Source organism: Corvus hawaiiensis, chromosome 10 (assembly GCF_020740725.1).
Source record: "Corvus hawaiiensis isolate bCorHaw1 chromosome 10, bCorHaw1.pri.cur, whole genome shotgun sequence".
Lineage (NCBI taxonomy): Eukaryota > Metazoa > Chordata > Aves > Passeriformes > Corvidae > Corvus > Corvus hawaiiensis.
This window is the reverse complement of record NC_063222.1, coordinates 2554425-2568809: the sequence shown is the minus strand read 5'-3', so window position 1 is coordinate 2568809 and position 14385 is coordinate 2554425. Positions and strand designations below refer to the sequence as shown.

General features: G+C 53.2%; 2 protein-coding genes across 6 annotated transcripts in view; one reads left to right on the top strand and one right to left on the bottom strand.

Moving 5' to 3' along the window:
* Positions 1-10: 10 nt before the first annotated feature.
* On the top strand, positions 11-11091 carry SNORC (secondary ossification center associated regulator of chondrocyte maturation). 3 transcript variants are annotated; one of them, XM_048313858.1, is made up of 3 exons: positions 11-1508; positions 2048-2161; positions 10050-11091. In XM_048313858.1, exons 2-3 carry the CDS (start codon positions 2068-2070, stop codon positions 10499-10501), a joined length of 546 nt encoding a protein of 181 aa, XP_048169815.1. In that variant the 5' UTR covers positions 11-1508; positions 2048-2067; the 3' UTR covers positions 10502-11091. The 3 variants fall into 3 exon arrangements, with proteins under 3 accessions (XP_048169815.1, XP_048169818.1, XP_048169816.1); XM_048313861.1 differs by having other exon boundaries at positions 11-2161; positions 10050-10235; positions 10950-11091; XM_048313859.1 differs by having other exon boundaries at positions 11-2161; positions 10053-11091.
* Positions 11092-11548: 457 nt separating this feature from the next.
* The window catches only part of NGEF (neuronal guanine nucleotide exchange factor), a 48705-nt gene continuing 45868 nt past the window's right edge, over positions 11549-14385 (bottom strand). For all 3 annotated transcript variants that reach the window (XM_048313828.1, XM_048313829.1, XM_048313830.1), the window contains one exon: positions 11549-14201. In XM_048313828.1, coding sequence (XP_048169785.1) covers positions 14029-14201 — 173 coding nt within the window. In that variant the 3' untranslated portion in view covers positions 11549-14028. The remainder of the gene's footprint in view (positions 14202-14385) is intronic.

Genomic DNA, 14385 nt, shown 5'->3' with positions numbered 1-14385 from the left:
GCATCAGTTTTCGTCAAGAAACAACAAGCAAATACACAGGATGTGGAACAACAGCTGCTGCTTTATTTCTTCCCTGGTGAGGAATACTGGTTGGTTTTTCTACTTGATAATTTTGGAGTTCAAATAAACACCAGTAAGCTGAGATTGGAAATTTCTAACAAGAAAGCTTTAATTTTTCTCTGCTGTCTGTAGAGAAATGCGTGCATTCACGCTGGTGCTGTTTATGCAGGGGAGATCGAGCCATGGCTGGTTTGCTCTTAACACAAACACTCGGCCACGGAGCCTCCTTTGCCAGTCGGTGCCCACCCCATGCACTCCAATGCACTGCCCTAAATGAGAGGTTTTATTTCTCCCCTCAGCCTAAGGTCCACAGGGACACCTTGTAGGTTTCCCTTTTTAGACTTTCCTTTTTTTTCTATTTGTTTTTGTGTGGAAAATCCCAGTAAAAGGTAATGATAAATGTCCTGCCATTCCCATGACCATGGAAAATAAGTGTGCCGAGGCCTATCTTACACAGTAGCCTTGCATGATGTTTAGCTGATGTCTGAGAGAAGAGTTTGTGTTTAGGCTGATAACCTGACTTTGTTTTAATGTCTAATTTTTTTTAGCATATCAGGTGTGTGGTTCATAAGTGCTTTCTGGATTTTAGTGGTATGATCTAATTTCTGCAAGCTAATTTTGGACTGCTCTACATCATGTTACAAATACACAAAAGCCTGTTAGTTTCCAGCTCAGCTGGGAAGCAGGAAAGGAACAGCTCCTCTATTGCTAAATGAAAATGCAGAAATGCAAGCAGCGAAAATGTGCAGTAATTTGTCAAACCTCGAGGACCTCACTTGGCTCATGAGAGTTTGTAGATAATGGACCAGTGGGGAAGATACACTGTTCTTAATACTGAAATACTCTGGTTTCTGTGTTTAGTACAGAGGGAAGGTGGTGGCACGTGCAGATGTGTGCTCAGGTGACTGCCCTGTCACCTTCTGTGACAGGGCCCTTTTCTGTAGCAAGAGTCATTTGGATCAGTAGGGAAGGGGAAAATAGAGGCTCTAAAAGGCAAAATGATCTCTCAGCAGAAAAATCTGAAATTTAAGACAAAACTACTTGTGCCATATTTTCAGAGCATAAAGAACTGATATTGGTGGTGTTTGCATTCATTACGTGATGGGAAACCATGAAGTATTCATCATCGTATCAGCTCCAAAATACTAATGAAATTTCTTCTGTGACAATCAGCTGGAGTATTCCCCTTTTTATACACCCCATCCTTTCCCCAGTCTTTGTTGCTGCCAATGTGATTTGAAACAAACCTGGGTTTTCTGTGCTGTGAACTGTCGTGAGCCCCCGAGGTGGGCAGGGACGGAGTGGCAGAGGCTGGTGGGAGGAGGTGATGTCCGAGCAGTTGAGATCTGAGGAGGATGCTGGCCCTGCCTGCCAAAGGTGACTCTCCTGGAACACTTGGAGACTTTGACAGCTGTTCTGAGACCACCCACGGCTCCCAGGCCAGCTCTGTAAGTATTCCACCCAGGAACAAGGATGCCATGGAGCTGCTCTGGCTCTGTGTCAGAGCATTTTAGCCTCGGAAGATTGAGGCCCTTGTTCTTTGCTGTCCCCACCCTGCAATGCTCTTGCCACCCTGCATAGTGAGGGAGAGCAGAGCCCTCGAATGGGCTGCTTGGTCTCGGGGTGAGCTGCCCCAATGGCTCCTGTGTTATTTCCTGTGCCTCGGGATGGCCAGCCCGAGGGAAGGCATTCCAGGAGTGTCCTGGTGGCCTCTGGGAAGGGCTCACCAACAACTGCTCATGTGTGCAGTGGCCTGGCAGGGTCCTGACAGCTCTGCTTGGCTGCCTATGGGGTTTTAGGCACAAGTTTGGGAGGGTGGAGCTGCCTTTAGGAGGAGGTGCGCTCTCGCCAGAGTGAGGGAGGCTCTGCTGGGCTTTGCACTCTCTCTACACACTTGCTCTTGTGAAGGACTTTTTTTTTTTTTTTTTTTACTTGACAAAATTTTTGTTACACCAGTGAAATTTCTGAGTTGTTTTGTGCTTTGAAGAGTTTTAAGGATTCCTGCCGATGCTTTTCCTGAGGGAAGCCATGCCCTACCACAGAGTCCTTCGCCTGGTCCTGCTAACGCTGTGCAGCATCCTGGTCCCTGCTGTGCTGGCAGGTAAGGAGCTTTGTTTGCATTTAAAGCCCAAAAGCATGGAAGAGCCTTTACTACACTGCCTCTCTCTCTTCTTCCTTCCCTGAAAACATCTCTAAATATGTATTGAATTATAAATGATTAATGGAAACTAGCTTTGGTGGCTGCTGGTGAGCAAGATTATCTTTTCAGTGGAGAAAATCCTTTGTAAGTTTTCCTAAGCAGAACAGCAGTAGCACCTACGTGAGTGTTGGTGGCCAAGGGTCAGTGGACACATCAGTCAGCAGGAGATGGAAAACCTCTCAGCAGCTGATGGGACAGGCTGTCCCTCGGCTTTTAATGGCAGGAAGAAGTTACATTTATGGAAGGGAACATTTTTCCTTGGCTAAAGCACGTGTGCCAATTCCTGGTTCCTTCTGTGCTCTCTACTACAGCAGAGCACAACAGCTGCTTTAGGCAGAAATAGGAAAGTGTCCATGAAAACTTCAGTCCAAAGCCAAGGTGTGCATCCTTATGGGGTCACTCTGGAGCTTGGGCACCAAGGCAGTGCTGGGAAGGTGCCTGGCTCTGACTTGCATTCAGTGAGTGATGGGAAGAAGAATGGGAGAGATGCCTGTTGTGTAGGGCACTGTTTTCCTGGGGATTGTTACAAATTTCAGCCTTATCTGCTCCTGCCTTCAGCAGAGCTGTGCTGGCTGCAGGGGGCCAAGGGCACAGGCAGCTTCAAAGGCTGCAGGTCTGAGGTGGGTTTTACAGCTGGGGAAAAACTGACTTCCAAACTCACTGCACTGATGGGCTCTGAGCGTACAGGTGGAAACTCCTGTGGGGAATTGCTCCCCCCAAAGCCTTTCTTGCAGTGGAGGTGAGGCTGAAGAGGTGGCTGGAGCCAAGATAACAGGCAGGAGCACAGCATTTGTTTTCCCGAATTCCTGTTTGTCCTGCTTTCCAAGACCTGGAACAACCCTGTTTTGCAGTTCTCTCCCAGTTTCTTCTGAGCATCTTGCCTCGCAGGGAGATCCTGGCCAGCTGTCTAGCAGATCAAATTATGAAATTACTTCTTTTTAAAGGAGCTTTCATATGGGTAGGGGAATTTACCACTGTGCCTAGCTGGAACATCTGTGGGTGCAGGAGCAGAATTAGTGCAGCTGGTATCCTCTCCTTCTAGGACAACCTTCTTGCTGGGAAACCTTCAAAGTAACTAAGAAATGAGCACTAAAAAGTGGATACTTTCCTTCTCAAACCATGAGCTTTTTTTGTACAGTGGAACATTAATCATTTTAGCACAGTTTCAGTTTGTGCCTTGCTCTTGCTCGCGGAAGCATTGACCGTGCTCTTCCCCCATACCAGGTAAGGTCTTTTCTTAATCATTTCCAGTATTTCACTCTGCAGGAAGTGATTAATTTCCAGTGAGAATTCAGTCTGCTTCCTCTCCATGCTGGGATCTCTTCTATGCTGTTTTAAATTTCCATTATTTGGTGCATTTGCTCTGCTCCCCCTCCTTGCCAGCTTCTCCATGTGCTTGCTCCAGCATTGCAGCTGTGGTTTGTGCCTGGCGCTGCCTTTCCGTGTCATTTTGCTCCTGTGACACACTCCCAAGTTTACTTCATCCTGTTACTGGGTGAGTCGTGCTCGTGCAGTGAGGCTTGAAGGGCTTTGTACTGGGGAATGCAACATTCAGATCTTGGGGTGTAGGAGAGACTCCTTGCTTTCTCTGCAGTGTTTCAGAGACTTCAGGCCTCTAACAGGTTGTTTCCTGTTCCCTCAGAGAGGACAGGAGAGAACCCTCCTGGACAGTAAGCCATCCCAGGAGCAGAATGATTCTCCACTGCATTAGACATGGAGAGTTCCTGCCCCCAGTACAGGTGTTTTGAGGAACAGTGGAACTTTTTCTGCCTTTTATCCTGTTAGAAAAGGAAATTTCCTGCCTGGTGCAGACAAAGAGGGGAAGGGCACACACAGGGCCCTCTGGTCTCAGCACATACACACACAGCCCTGCCTTTCTGTGAACAAGTATACTTAGCATCCATCAGAACCGCAGCTCTGTGTTGCTGCACACGGGAGCTCCCGGCCTTGCCTGCCACAGGCTGCCCTTTGTGCTCCTCATGAAGGCTTCCTTTCAGCCCTGCCCTGGCCCTGTGCCTGCTCTGGCCACCTGAGGCTGGACAGCCCCTTGCTGGCCTCGGAGTTCACCAGCCCCTGCCCTTTCGTCTCAGCTCCTCTGACTCTCCCCAGCAGAGCCCTCCAGGAGCGGGCTCTGCCTTGGAGAGGGCTGCAGCTGGTGCTGGCCATGCAGACCCCAGGTCCAGGATGAGTCTCCTCTCCCTGTTGGCTGCTTCCCCAGCTGGTCTGGTTTCCTGGACAAGCATGGTCAGGGCTCTGTGACTATTGAAAGTGGGAAGTTACTGAGCTCTTTCCAACATCCCTTTTGTCAAAGGTGGGGAAGCAGTCAAGCATATCTTTAACCCCTTTTGTCCACAACATCTGGGTGCAACAGGAAATGGCCAGCTCAAGGACCTGTGACAAACCTAAGCCTTCTCCACTTCCTTTTTCTCCAAACCCAAGTGGCATGTAGGCCTAGAGCACAGGAGGATTGTGAAGAGCTGTTTTTTACTTTTTTTTCCTATCAGCAAACCCAGTTTCAATTCCTATAATGGATTCAGAGCTCCAAGTGAGATAGAAGTTATTACAAAGCCTTTGCAAGGTGTTGGCTTCTGAATCGTGTGTATTTGGTATTTAAACTCAGATGTGGGGTCATGAGCTTGTTTGGAGCTAATGTGGAAATAATGTTGTTATGCAGTAGCACATCAGAATGAGCCTGGGGGGAAGAAAGCAGCAGAGCACACACGCTAAAGGAGAAGATACAGGAAAGCACCTTCACCAAGGATATCTTCCTGTAGCAGCTTGTGTGTCTTTGTTTTCAACTACAGGGGAATAAAAGATGATTAGGAAATTTTCTAAAGCTTAAGTACTAGAACATGGATAGCAGTAAATAGGTTCTGTTGGCAAATTTCAGGAAAAGATGTGGTTGTTCCAGCAGATCTGTCCAGACTTAAACCAGGACTTCGTAAGCCATTACCCAACCTTGCTCTGCTCCAACTCTCCTTATAAATTCCTGACACTGGTATCGACTCCTGAATAAGGACCTAGGTTGGAGGTGAAGAGTAAGGACGATGAGATGCTGAAGGCAGCTTGTGGTGAGGAAGGGTATTGGCCACTGGCACGTAACCTCCAGGGACAGTGCTGTGACACGGGCACATCTGCCTGCCTTAAGGTTTTGCAGTCGGCCTGTGGGGAGGGTCTGGTTCCTTCAGATTTGGTTGGCTTCCCCCAGGGCTGTCACTTGTAGAGACTCTTTCCAGTCTTACCTTTCAGTCACCAAGCACTTGGGGCACTGGCTACCATGTCACTCTGCTGGCAGTTCACCCCGCCTTCTTTCTGAGCATGGAAATAGCAGTTTTGTCAAGTTGCCTTTGCCATCATCTAGAGCTCCCTACAGCCCATGTGTCTGGAGTCCCACTGGCCCCTGCATCACTTGGAAAACTCATCATGTATTTCCTTATGGTAACTGAGATTTTCTTCTGGTTTCCTTACCTCTGTTATAACCAACTTGTGCTGGGGAGAGGGAGAAGACACTGTACAGCAAAGAGGTTTCCCTAAAATAAGACAATTTGTAGTGTTAACATGTAGGAACGAAGAACTGCCATCATCCACCTGGCCTTCTGCAAAACACTCTAATAATTTTAGTCCATTTTGTCCAATTCTATCTCCAGTAAAACTCCAATAAGATTATTGCATGTATTTCTCCTAAGTGTTCTCCAACTGTATTTCTCATGAAAAGGCTTTTAGTGTTAGTCTGAAAGCAACAGTTGCCCTCAGCTTGTGCTTCAGTGCTGAGACAGAGCTAATGGTGTGGAAGAGCTCATTTGTGCTAGGGGCTGGAGGCTTCCCTCCCTCTGAACAGGCGGCACTGAGGCACAGAGCCTCAGCAGTGGTGGGTCACTCGTGTGCCTCAGCAGCCTGGCAGCCCCTCCATGTGCCCCTGGCTGCCCCTGCCCAATCCCTCCAGGGCAAGCAAACCATGTGAGTGCACCACGGGGGTTTTCTAGAGGTAGGACTCGTCCTGAGACTGATGGCAGCACAGCTAAGGTATGGCTCTCTCTCAGATGTTAAACATGTGATCTTGTGATGGATGATATATTTTGAGTGTGTTTCTTGCTAGTTCTTTATTTCTACAAAGTTCTTGGGTGAACAGGAAAGCCGTGCACTACCTTACCTTTGATATTTAGTTTCCAGCTCTTGGTTGCACTCCCTCCCTGGAGATGGCAGCGTGTTTGGGTGTTTTTCCAAGTTAAAAATGCTGTTTCTTTCCCCATGGCCATGGAGCTTCCCTGCAACTTGCCCTTTCCCTGGGAAGGCTGCTGCTGGGTCTAGAGCTGTCACTGAGGCATTTGTTGAGGTTCACAGGCCACATCCTCCTTGTCACAGTCAGGATGACAGTGACTGTGTGGGCAGGCAGGCCTGGCCCCTCTGGTGCTGCTTTCCCTGTCGATCGTGTTCAGATCCTGGTCTCTTGCTCATGCACAGAGAAACTGAGCCTGGGAGGAGCAGGACTTGTGGTCACCCAAAACATTGACAGCAGAGCAGAGAACTGAATGTCCTGAACTGGGTCCCCTGCCTGTACATAGGGGCTCTCCAGATTCTGGCCAACAGGTGACCGGAAAAGGCCCTCATGTCTCACTTGGAGACATGAGACCTTACTAATAGTGTGCGTATGTTGGGTTTTGGTACCTGACATAAACTCTGTCCTTCCCATCACTCTTCTTGCTTTTGCCAGGGGACTGAAATGGGATTGTGGCATTTGATGTGGCTCCATTGATGTGTCAGCCAGTGGCAGTATGGCTGACACTCACTGGGACTGTCAGGGAAGCAGGTGTGACACTTCTGCTTGTTAAAGAAACCTGCTGGATGCATGAGAATAGTTGGATGGGTGCTTGGGCTTCTCAGCTGGCAGGAGTGGAGGCATGTGAGGACGCGAGTTTTTGGGTTAGGAGGGAAAATCAAAGGAGATCCTTGGAGAGAACAGTGCTGGTTATGAGCAGACGTTCTCCCAGGCTGCAGCAATGGGCTCTGGAGGAACCTGCCTCTTGTTTTGTGTTCCCCCATGCTGTGTGCCCATGGCAAGGCCCTCGGCACCTGCTCCAGCAGCATTGAGGGGCAGGAGCTGAGGAGGGGACCAGCACTGAGCCCTGGCTCCTGGGGAGCTCAGCTGTGGGTATTTCACTCGATGTGTGTGCAGGAATTGGCTGCTGCCTCTGAGCTCACAACTGTTCCTGAGGCACCAGACCCGACTGAAAGGGGTTGTGTTTCCCTGGGCTGAAGCGCTGTTAGGGTAAAACCACAAAAACTCCGGACAGCAAACGCATGTTTAGCACACTCTGCCCGTTCTGTGCGGGCAAACGGAAAGCGTGTGTCAGTCAGATGAGGGGAATTAACAAAATACATATCCAGCAACCATCCAAGTTTTTAAAAAATCACGGAGATCATAAACAAATTAGACTGTTCCCTCTGTGTTTGGCTATCAAAAACAAGCTCTGTGCCCTGCTTAAAGAGAGCTGCCATAAATTTTTCAGGAGTTAGATGCACTGAGAACTGGAGGGACTTTTTGGCACCTCTGGGTCTGGTGGCACCTGTGGGACCTTTACACTGTGGTTTGAAGAGATAGTGCTCTCTCCTCATCCCTTTGAGAGGGGATTGGGAAGCCCCAGCCCAGGTCATACAGTCTCCCTGGATGGTGCCTGCATCTGTTAAAGATCATCTGAGCTAACACCAGTCTCTGGTCACATGCAAGGCATACGCCCAGCTCTGGAGAGAAAAAACATCCTTGGGAAAGGAAGCAATGCTTTCCTCCCAGCACCGCGTTCCTCTGCCAGGTGGGGACAGTGGCAGCGTTGGTTCTGGTCCCGGGGGTGTTGACGGAGTCAGGAAGGTCATGGCTGGAGTGTGGCTCTTCTGTGTGGAGCTTCTCCCTTACAAAAGCAGCCTAGAACCAGGGCTTCCAAAGCATTCTGTATGTTTGGTCTGTTCCTAAACCAACAGCTTCCCCATGGCAGCTAAATAGCCCAGCTCTGCTCGGCTTCTCTCCTGCATTAACTACATTTGCTCACTGAATTCTGTATTTCCTCCTTTTCCATCCTCTGGCAGTGAAACAACAGGATTTAAAGTAGAGATATCCAATGGAAATGGCAGTTTGTGGAGGAGCCATGGAATGGGATACGAGCCTTCAGCTCTGCTGGTTGGTTTTGCAGCAGAGGTTGGGAAGGGCCCTGCAAAGGCTCAGGTGTTTGTGGGGAGCCCTCGTGGAACACAAACCTCTGTGTGCTTGTACAGGGGAGCCGAGATGCCTCCTCTGGTGCAGAGACCATGGATGTACCAAGTGTGTGAGGACAGGGTGTTCTCTGCTATACCCAGCTTAGGCTGGGTGTCCCTGCCTGGATCTAACTGGCACAGGACTTACTTGTCTCTCTCGATGCTTCTTGGGCCAGAGTTAAACTTAGCAGCTGTCTCGCTGGACACCCTGCAGCTTTCCTGCCTGTAGAAAGAGCTTTCAAAACTAGTCTAGAACTTTGTTATGTTCCCAAGATTGTGGGCAGCCTGGAATAGCTCTGGGGATGGTGGGAGCTACTCTGATGCAAGCCCCTGCAGTAAGTTCTCAGCGGGCTTGTACAGGCAGAAGAGGTGAGTGTTTTGGCCCTCCTGTTCCAGGGAGGGATCTTAAGGGAGAGCAAAGTGTGGTGGAGCCTATTAGTGAGGATTTTTTGCTCTCCTCCCACAGTGCCTCCTGTCTGCAGGAGGCAAGGAGGGTGCTCCAGGCACTTAAAGCTGGGGCTGGCACTGCCAAGATGTGCTGCTGCCACCTCTCTTCCTGGGCTACAGAGAGCCTGGGACAAGTCTTCAAGTGCCCCTGTACACCAAGGTTCACATGCCAGAGTTGGGGTGCCTGGGGGATACCTCTGTGCCTTGCCCCAGGGAGCCTGGGCTGCTTGCTCCAGCTCTTCTGACTCCCTCTTTCCCAGACCTGATAACATTGTGTCAGTTCAGGTGGGGCCTGGCAGTGGGTGTTGTTCGTTTTTCTTCTCCCTGCTTTTTTCCCCATCCCGGTGCAACATTCCCAGCGGTTTCAGCCGGGAGCTGTGGAATGTCTCCTACTCCTGCCAGGGCCCACCTGAACAAAGCTGGGCATTGACAGGGAGCACTCGGTGAGCCACACACAGACAGGGAGGGCTCTCTGGCTTGGTCTCTGACCCACGGCAGGAAGGAATAACAGGAGACACACAGAGCCCGGCCAGGCTTTCATCTCCGCGGTGTGGCGGGGGTGCAGCAAGGGGAAGTTGAGGCTCTGGGGTCCTGTCTGGGGGAGCCATGTTCTGAGCTGTGCCAGCACCTCGGGCATCCTGCACTGCACGGGCTGGTGGTGCAGGACAGAAGGGCCCTGAAATGCTGTGAATTTGACCAGCACAGGTGGCCTGGTGGCCTCTGTGTGTTGGCAGTGTGACAGCCCTTCCCAGCCCAGTCCCAAGGGCATCCACGACCAAACCAGCTGTGGATGTTCATGTGGGGCCTGTTTGTGTGCGAGCAGAGGTTGCAGGGTGTTGGGGGGGCTCTGTGTTGTCCCGTGTGTGCGCTAGGTTGCTACAAAAGCATTGCCTTTGGCTGCTCTGGGTACGGCTGTTGAGCAGAGGTGGTGCCCCCTCGGAGGAGGGCTCCTGCCATACAGGAGTTCTTAGCCCTCGGGTCACCCTTCATTCACCCCGGGAGCACCTGGAAGGCAGGTGGAGTCCAGGGACCTGCTGAGCTGTGGTTGTCACTAGTAGCCTGAGCGGGCCCCCCATGCCCGTGGGTGCTTGTCTTCCAGCAGAGTACCCGCAGGGCCCGGTCCCCACCCTCTGGAACGAGCCGCCCGAGCTGCCCTCCGGAGCCGGCCCCTTCGACGCTGCCGCCACCACCGCCCGGCTGTCGGACGCCACGACCTTCCCCCCGTACACCTCCGAGCTGGAGCCCGAGGACACCACCCACCTGCACCGCCTGGACGCCGGGGACGGTGAGCGGCTGCGAGAGGGACTGCCCGCGGCTCGCTCCCGCGGCAGCCGGGGATGTCCTCGCGGTGGATTTGCTCCCTGTGGGCTTGTCACCTCCCGGGAGGGGTTAAAGCCACACTGCTGGGGAGGGGGAGGGTTGCCTGTACTGCCTGCTCGTGGAAATTTCTCTGCTGAGAAGCCTCTGCTTGCGGAGCTTTTGCTAGCCCCAAGATGGCTCCAAGACCCTTCTTCCTGCCCCATGACCTGCCACGGCAGGCACCTGCCCTGAAAAGAAAACCCTGAGTGCAGGTACGGCTCTCCAGGATAGAGCGGGCCTGGAGCTTCCTGAACAGGGACCATGAGTGTCTTTCCTGGCTCGTGGCTCCTGACTGACACCAAGTACCAGCTGGGATGTGATCCTGCCAGAAGCAAAGCAACTCTCCCAGTGTGGGTGTTAGCAGGAAAGCTGGGCACCACTGACCCCCTTTGTGGCAGCTGTCATTGTCCCTGGGATCTAGCTGAGGTGGTGGTGGCTGGCTACAGCCCCCTGCCCAAAGGTGCACCCGACCACACCTGGGCTGCATGAGGACATGGGACATGGCTGGTACAGGGAGCTCTGGGACAGGAGTGTGGCCTGATGCCTGGGGACATGCTGGGTGTGGGGTGATCCTTGCAGCCCTTCCCATCTGGGCCCCACTGCCTCTGCTGACCTCACGCCTTGTTCTCTGTCCCAGCAGGCTCGCTGGGGCCCGGAGCTATTGGTGCCATTGTCATTGCCTCCCTCCTGGGTACATCTGTGCTTGTGGCCTTGGTCGTCATCACACTGAGAAAGTTCTCTGCCTCCTGAACTCAATAAAAGATTTTTCTGTTACACAACCAGCCCGTCTCCAGCCCTTGACTGCTCCTGAGCTGTCTGCCTGGGGCCCTGGGAGAAATGGTGCCTCGGATACAGGAAAAGCACTGCAGCCCCTGTGCTGGGCAGCCAGGCTGCACCGGGTGCTCATTGCCCGTGGTGTGTGTGTGTGTGTGTGTGTGTGTGTGCGTGCATCTTCTGGGTGACACAGACCTGGCAGGGCCTGTCAACCCCACTCGGGAGAGGAACCTGTGGCAGTGCGTGGCTTTGAGCTGGGAGGCCCTTCTGGATCTAGTCTGGCTGATGGTAACAGTGTTGGGCATCACCCTGCACAGCTTTCCTAGGGAAGGGTTGTTCATGGGTGTTAGCCACCCCAAGTTCGTGTGCAGCCCCATTTTCACCCACTGCATTTGGGCCAGTTGCACCGGAGGGGTCTGGGAAGGAGACAAGTGTTCAGTCCAGGGGAGGAAGGAGACACACACGTGTTTTGGCGCTGGCTTGCTCAGCTACATTTTATCACACAGAAAAACGAGACAACAAGAAGTTCCCCTCAGTTCGCTGAGGCAGCCTGGCAGGGGCTGGGGGGCTTCAGTCTGTGCTCGTGGGCCCCAGGCCTGGCCCTGTACAACACTGGAGACCACTGAGATGAAGGCGTGCAGGGCTGGGTCTGAGGAAATAACACTGGGTGCCACTCGGCGCCTGAAAATGGCATGGCCTGTGCCTGGGGTCTGGAGTCCTGTGGAATCACAACAGAGCGGGAGGGGCTGGAGCAATCCCAGGGCTTGGTAGTGAGTGATGGGACAGGGCACAGCAGCACTGAGCCCCTCTCCCTGGAGCAGTGCAGCGAGGAACTGGCAGCCTGGCACTGGGAAACTGGTGAAACATCTGATGGGCAAGGGAGCGTTTCTGTGCTGTGAGAAACATGCCAGGCAGGCTTGTGGGGCTGCAGGGCCTGGGCTCGACTGGGCTGGCTGCTGGGCTGCAAAGCTGGATGATGTGGAATGTGGTGATTTCTCATGTAATTTTAAGGAATTCCTAGAGCTGGAGCTCCTCTGGGGTTTGTGCTAGTGAAGTTGTGGCTGTTGCAAGGTTTGGATCCTGAGCTGGAGGTCTGGTTGTCTCAGAAAGCCGACTGTGGGGTGCTGCTGGGACGACCTGGCTTGGGGTGTCCCCATTAAATCTGCCCAATGCACCAGACTGGAGGCTGCGAGTCCTTCCTGGCCCAGCTCTGGGGCTGGGCAGTGAGTGCGAACTTCTGGCTAGTGTGAACTTGCTACAGGTGGCCAGGGCAGCACAGCCCTGCTGGCTGTTGTCACATGCTAATATGGTGGCACTGATCTGGGCCTGAGTGAAGAATGCCTTCTCTCCCCCTTCAGTGCTGTGGCTCCTACCACTTTGGTCCTGGGGGCTGGCTCTGGCCTGGCTGTCCCAGGGCTGTGGTGTCAGTAGGGACAGCCCTGGAACCTGCCTCAGCTGTGTTCGGCCTCACACTGCGCACCCCATGTGGTCCAAAAAGCAGCTCCAGAGCCTCCCCTTACAGCTTGCCAGTGCCCTGCTTCTTCCCCATGCTCCTGCTGGCATGGCTGTGCTCCTGTCCATGCCCATGGCTACTGTGTGGTTCCATCGGCGGCTGCTCTCCGTTCCCTTTCCGAGCAGAACTGTGGCACGGCCAGAGCATGCATCAGCACAGGCCACGGTGCCTGGAAGACAATCCTTTTCAGTGTTACAGAAAGGTGCCAAATAATTGATTTTCCTAGTGGACAGTGGCCACAGCTTGGGCTCAGCCACGTGTGGGACTGTTGAACAAGAGGCGGCTGCCGTGGGTCTGTCTCCCACGCTGCTCTCAGTGCTGTGCCTGGGGCTTCCTGCGTTGCTCAGTGCCACAACTGGAAGGAGTGATGAGCCGGCTCTGCTGGCCACAGGACTTGCATATGTACAGAGAGGTGAGCCTGTACAGGGAGGCTGGTGGGGGTGGGTTACGAGCATGCAGGCAGCGGTTGCTGGGCCTCCCAGAGCACGCAGGACAGCAGCTCCCAGGTCGGGGTACTCGCCTGCTCCGTAGCAGCCCAGGCTGCCGGTGCTCCCGTGGTTCATGGGGCGTGCGAGACGACGCTGGCACAGCTACCCCTGCTCTGGCCTTGGCAGCAGGGAGTAGCAGGGACCACAAGTGCAAGATCAACCAGGAAAGGCCAGGATGCTGCGCTCCTGCGGTGGCCCTGAAGAAGGAGGCGGGCTGTGGAAGAGGGGGCTGAGCCTTGGGGCAGGGCCCAGATTATGCTTCGAGGCTGTCAGGCAGGCAGAGATGTGGGTCAGGGCTGGCAAGGCTGGGCTGCTGCTGGAGCAGAGCTGGATGTGGAACACTGCAGAGCTTTTGACTGGAAGCAGATCAAGGGTCTGCCTGTGGGAATGAGCCCAGCAGCTTCACAGCGGGACTAGGGTGGTGGAGTTCCTGGAGCTCATCCCAGCCCATTGCCAATGAGCTCTGAGAGACAGCAAGACTGCTCCTTGACCTCAGTTCTACCCATTTGAAATGCTGTGTTCAGAGCACTCCAGACTTGGAGGGTAGCAAAGAGCTGTTAGTGCTCAAACTGGGTGATACTAATTGCTTAGTGATGTTTGTGACCACTGCCTTTCCTAAGCAGCCTGAGCCAGCCCCAGCCAGCACATGTGGCTCATCTGGCCAGCACCCAGTGGCCTTCAGGCAGCATCCATTGAACTCGTGCTCTTCGGGGCTTTACAGAACACTTGGAAAAGGGATATTTTACAGTTTAAAGCGCTGATCTCCAGGAAAGGACCAGTGCTTCCAGGGGGCCTAGGAACGACAGTCTGTTTGTTCATGGGTGGTGTGCCTCGTCCGGTGCACCAGGTCCCCCGTGGTGTCCCACAGCTGCCACCTCCTCCCAGGTGGCAGCCTCTGTCTCCTGCCCCTCTGAAGCACTCCAGATGCTTGGGGATGCCGGCAGTCATTGGCGGTTTCTGCTGCCCAGTTTCCTCCTCTGACTGTCATCTGACTTGTGCACCCGGAAACACTCCTTCAGGTTCTGGGCTCGGATTTTGGGGTTCAGGATCTCCTCCCCCATAGAACTGGGGAACCAGCCCCTCTCCTGGTCGTGAAGACGTTCCCCAAATATCCAGCCTGAGCATAGACAGAGACAGGCATAAGTGGGGAAGGACTGGCTCTTGCTTGTGCACTGGGACAGTTGTGCTGGGAAGAGCCACTGGAGCTGGCAGAGCTTTCTGGAAGCTACTCAGAGGCCTGTGCTGGAGTAGAACCAGGTTGTCCATCCAGCAAGGAGGCCTGCTCACCTGAGCAGCATCGT

Bases quoted from the DNA above. Each gene is read 5' to 3' on its own strand.
- SNORC (XM_048313858.1), top strand. From the start codon at position 2,068: ATGCTTTTCCTGAGGGAAGCCATGCCCTACCACAGAGTCCTTCGCCTG. The intron at 2,162-10,049 runs GTAAGGAGCTTT...CTTGTCTTCCAG, and splicing joins GGTCCCTGCTGTGCTGGCAG to CAGAGTACCCGCAGGGCCCG.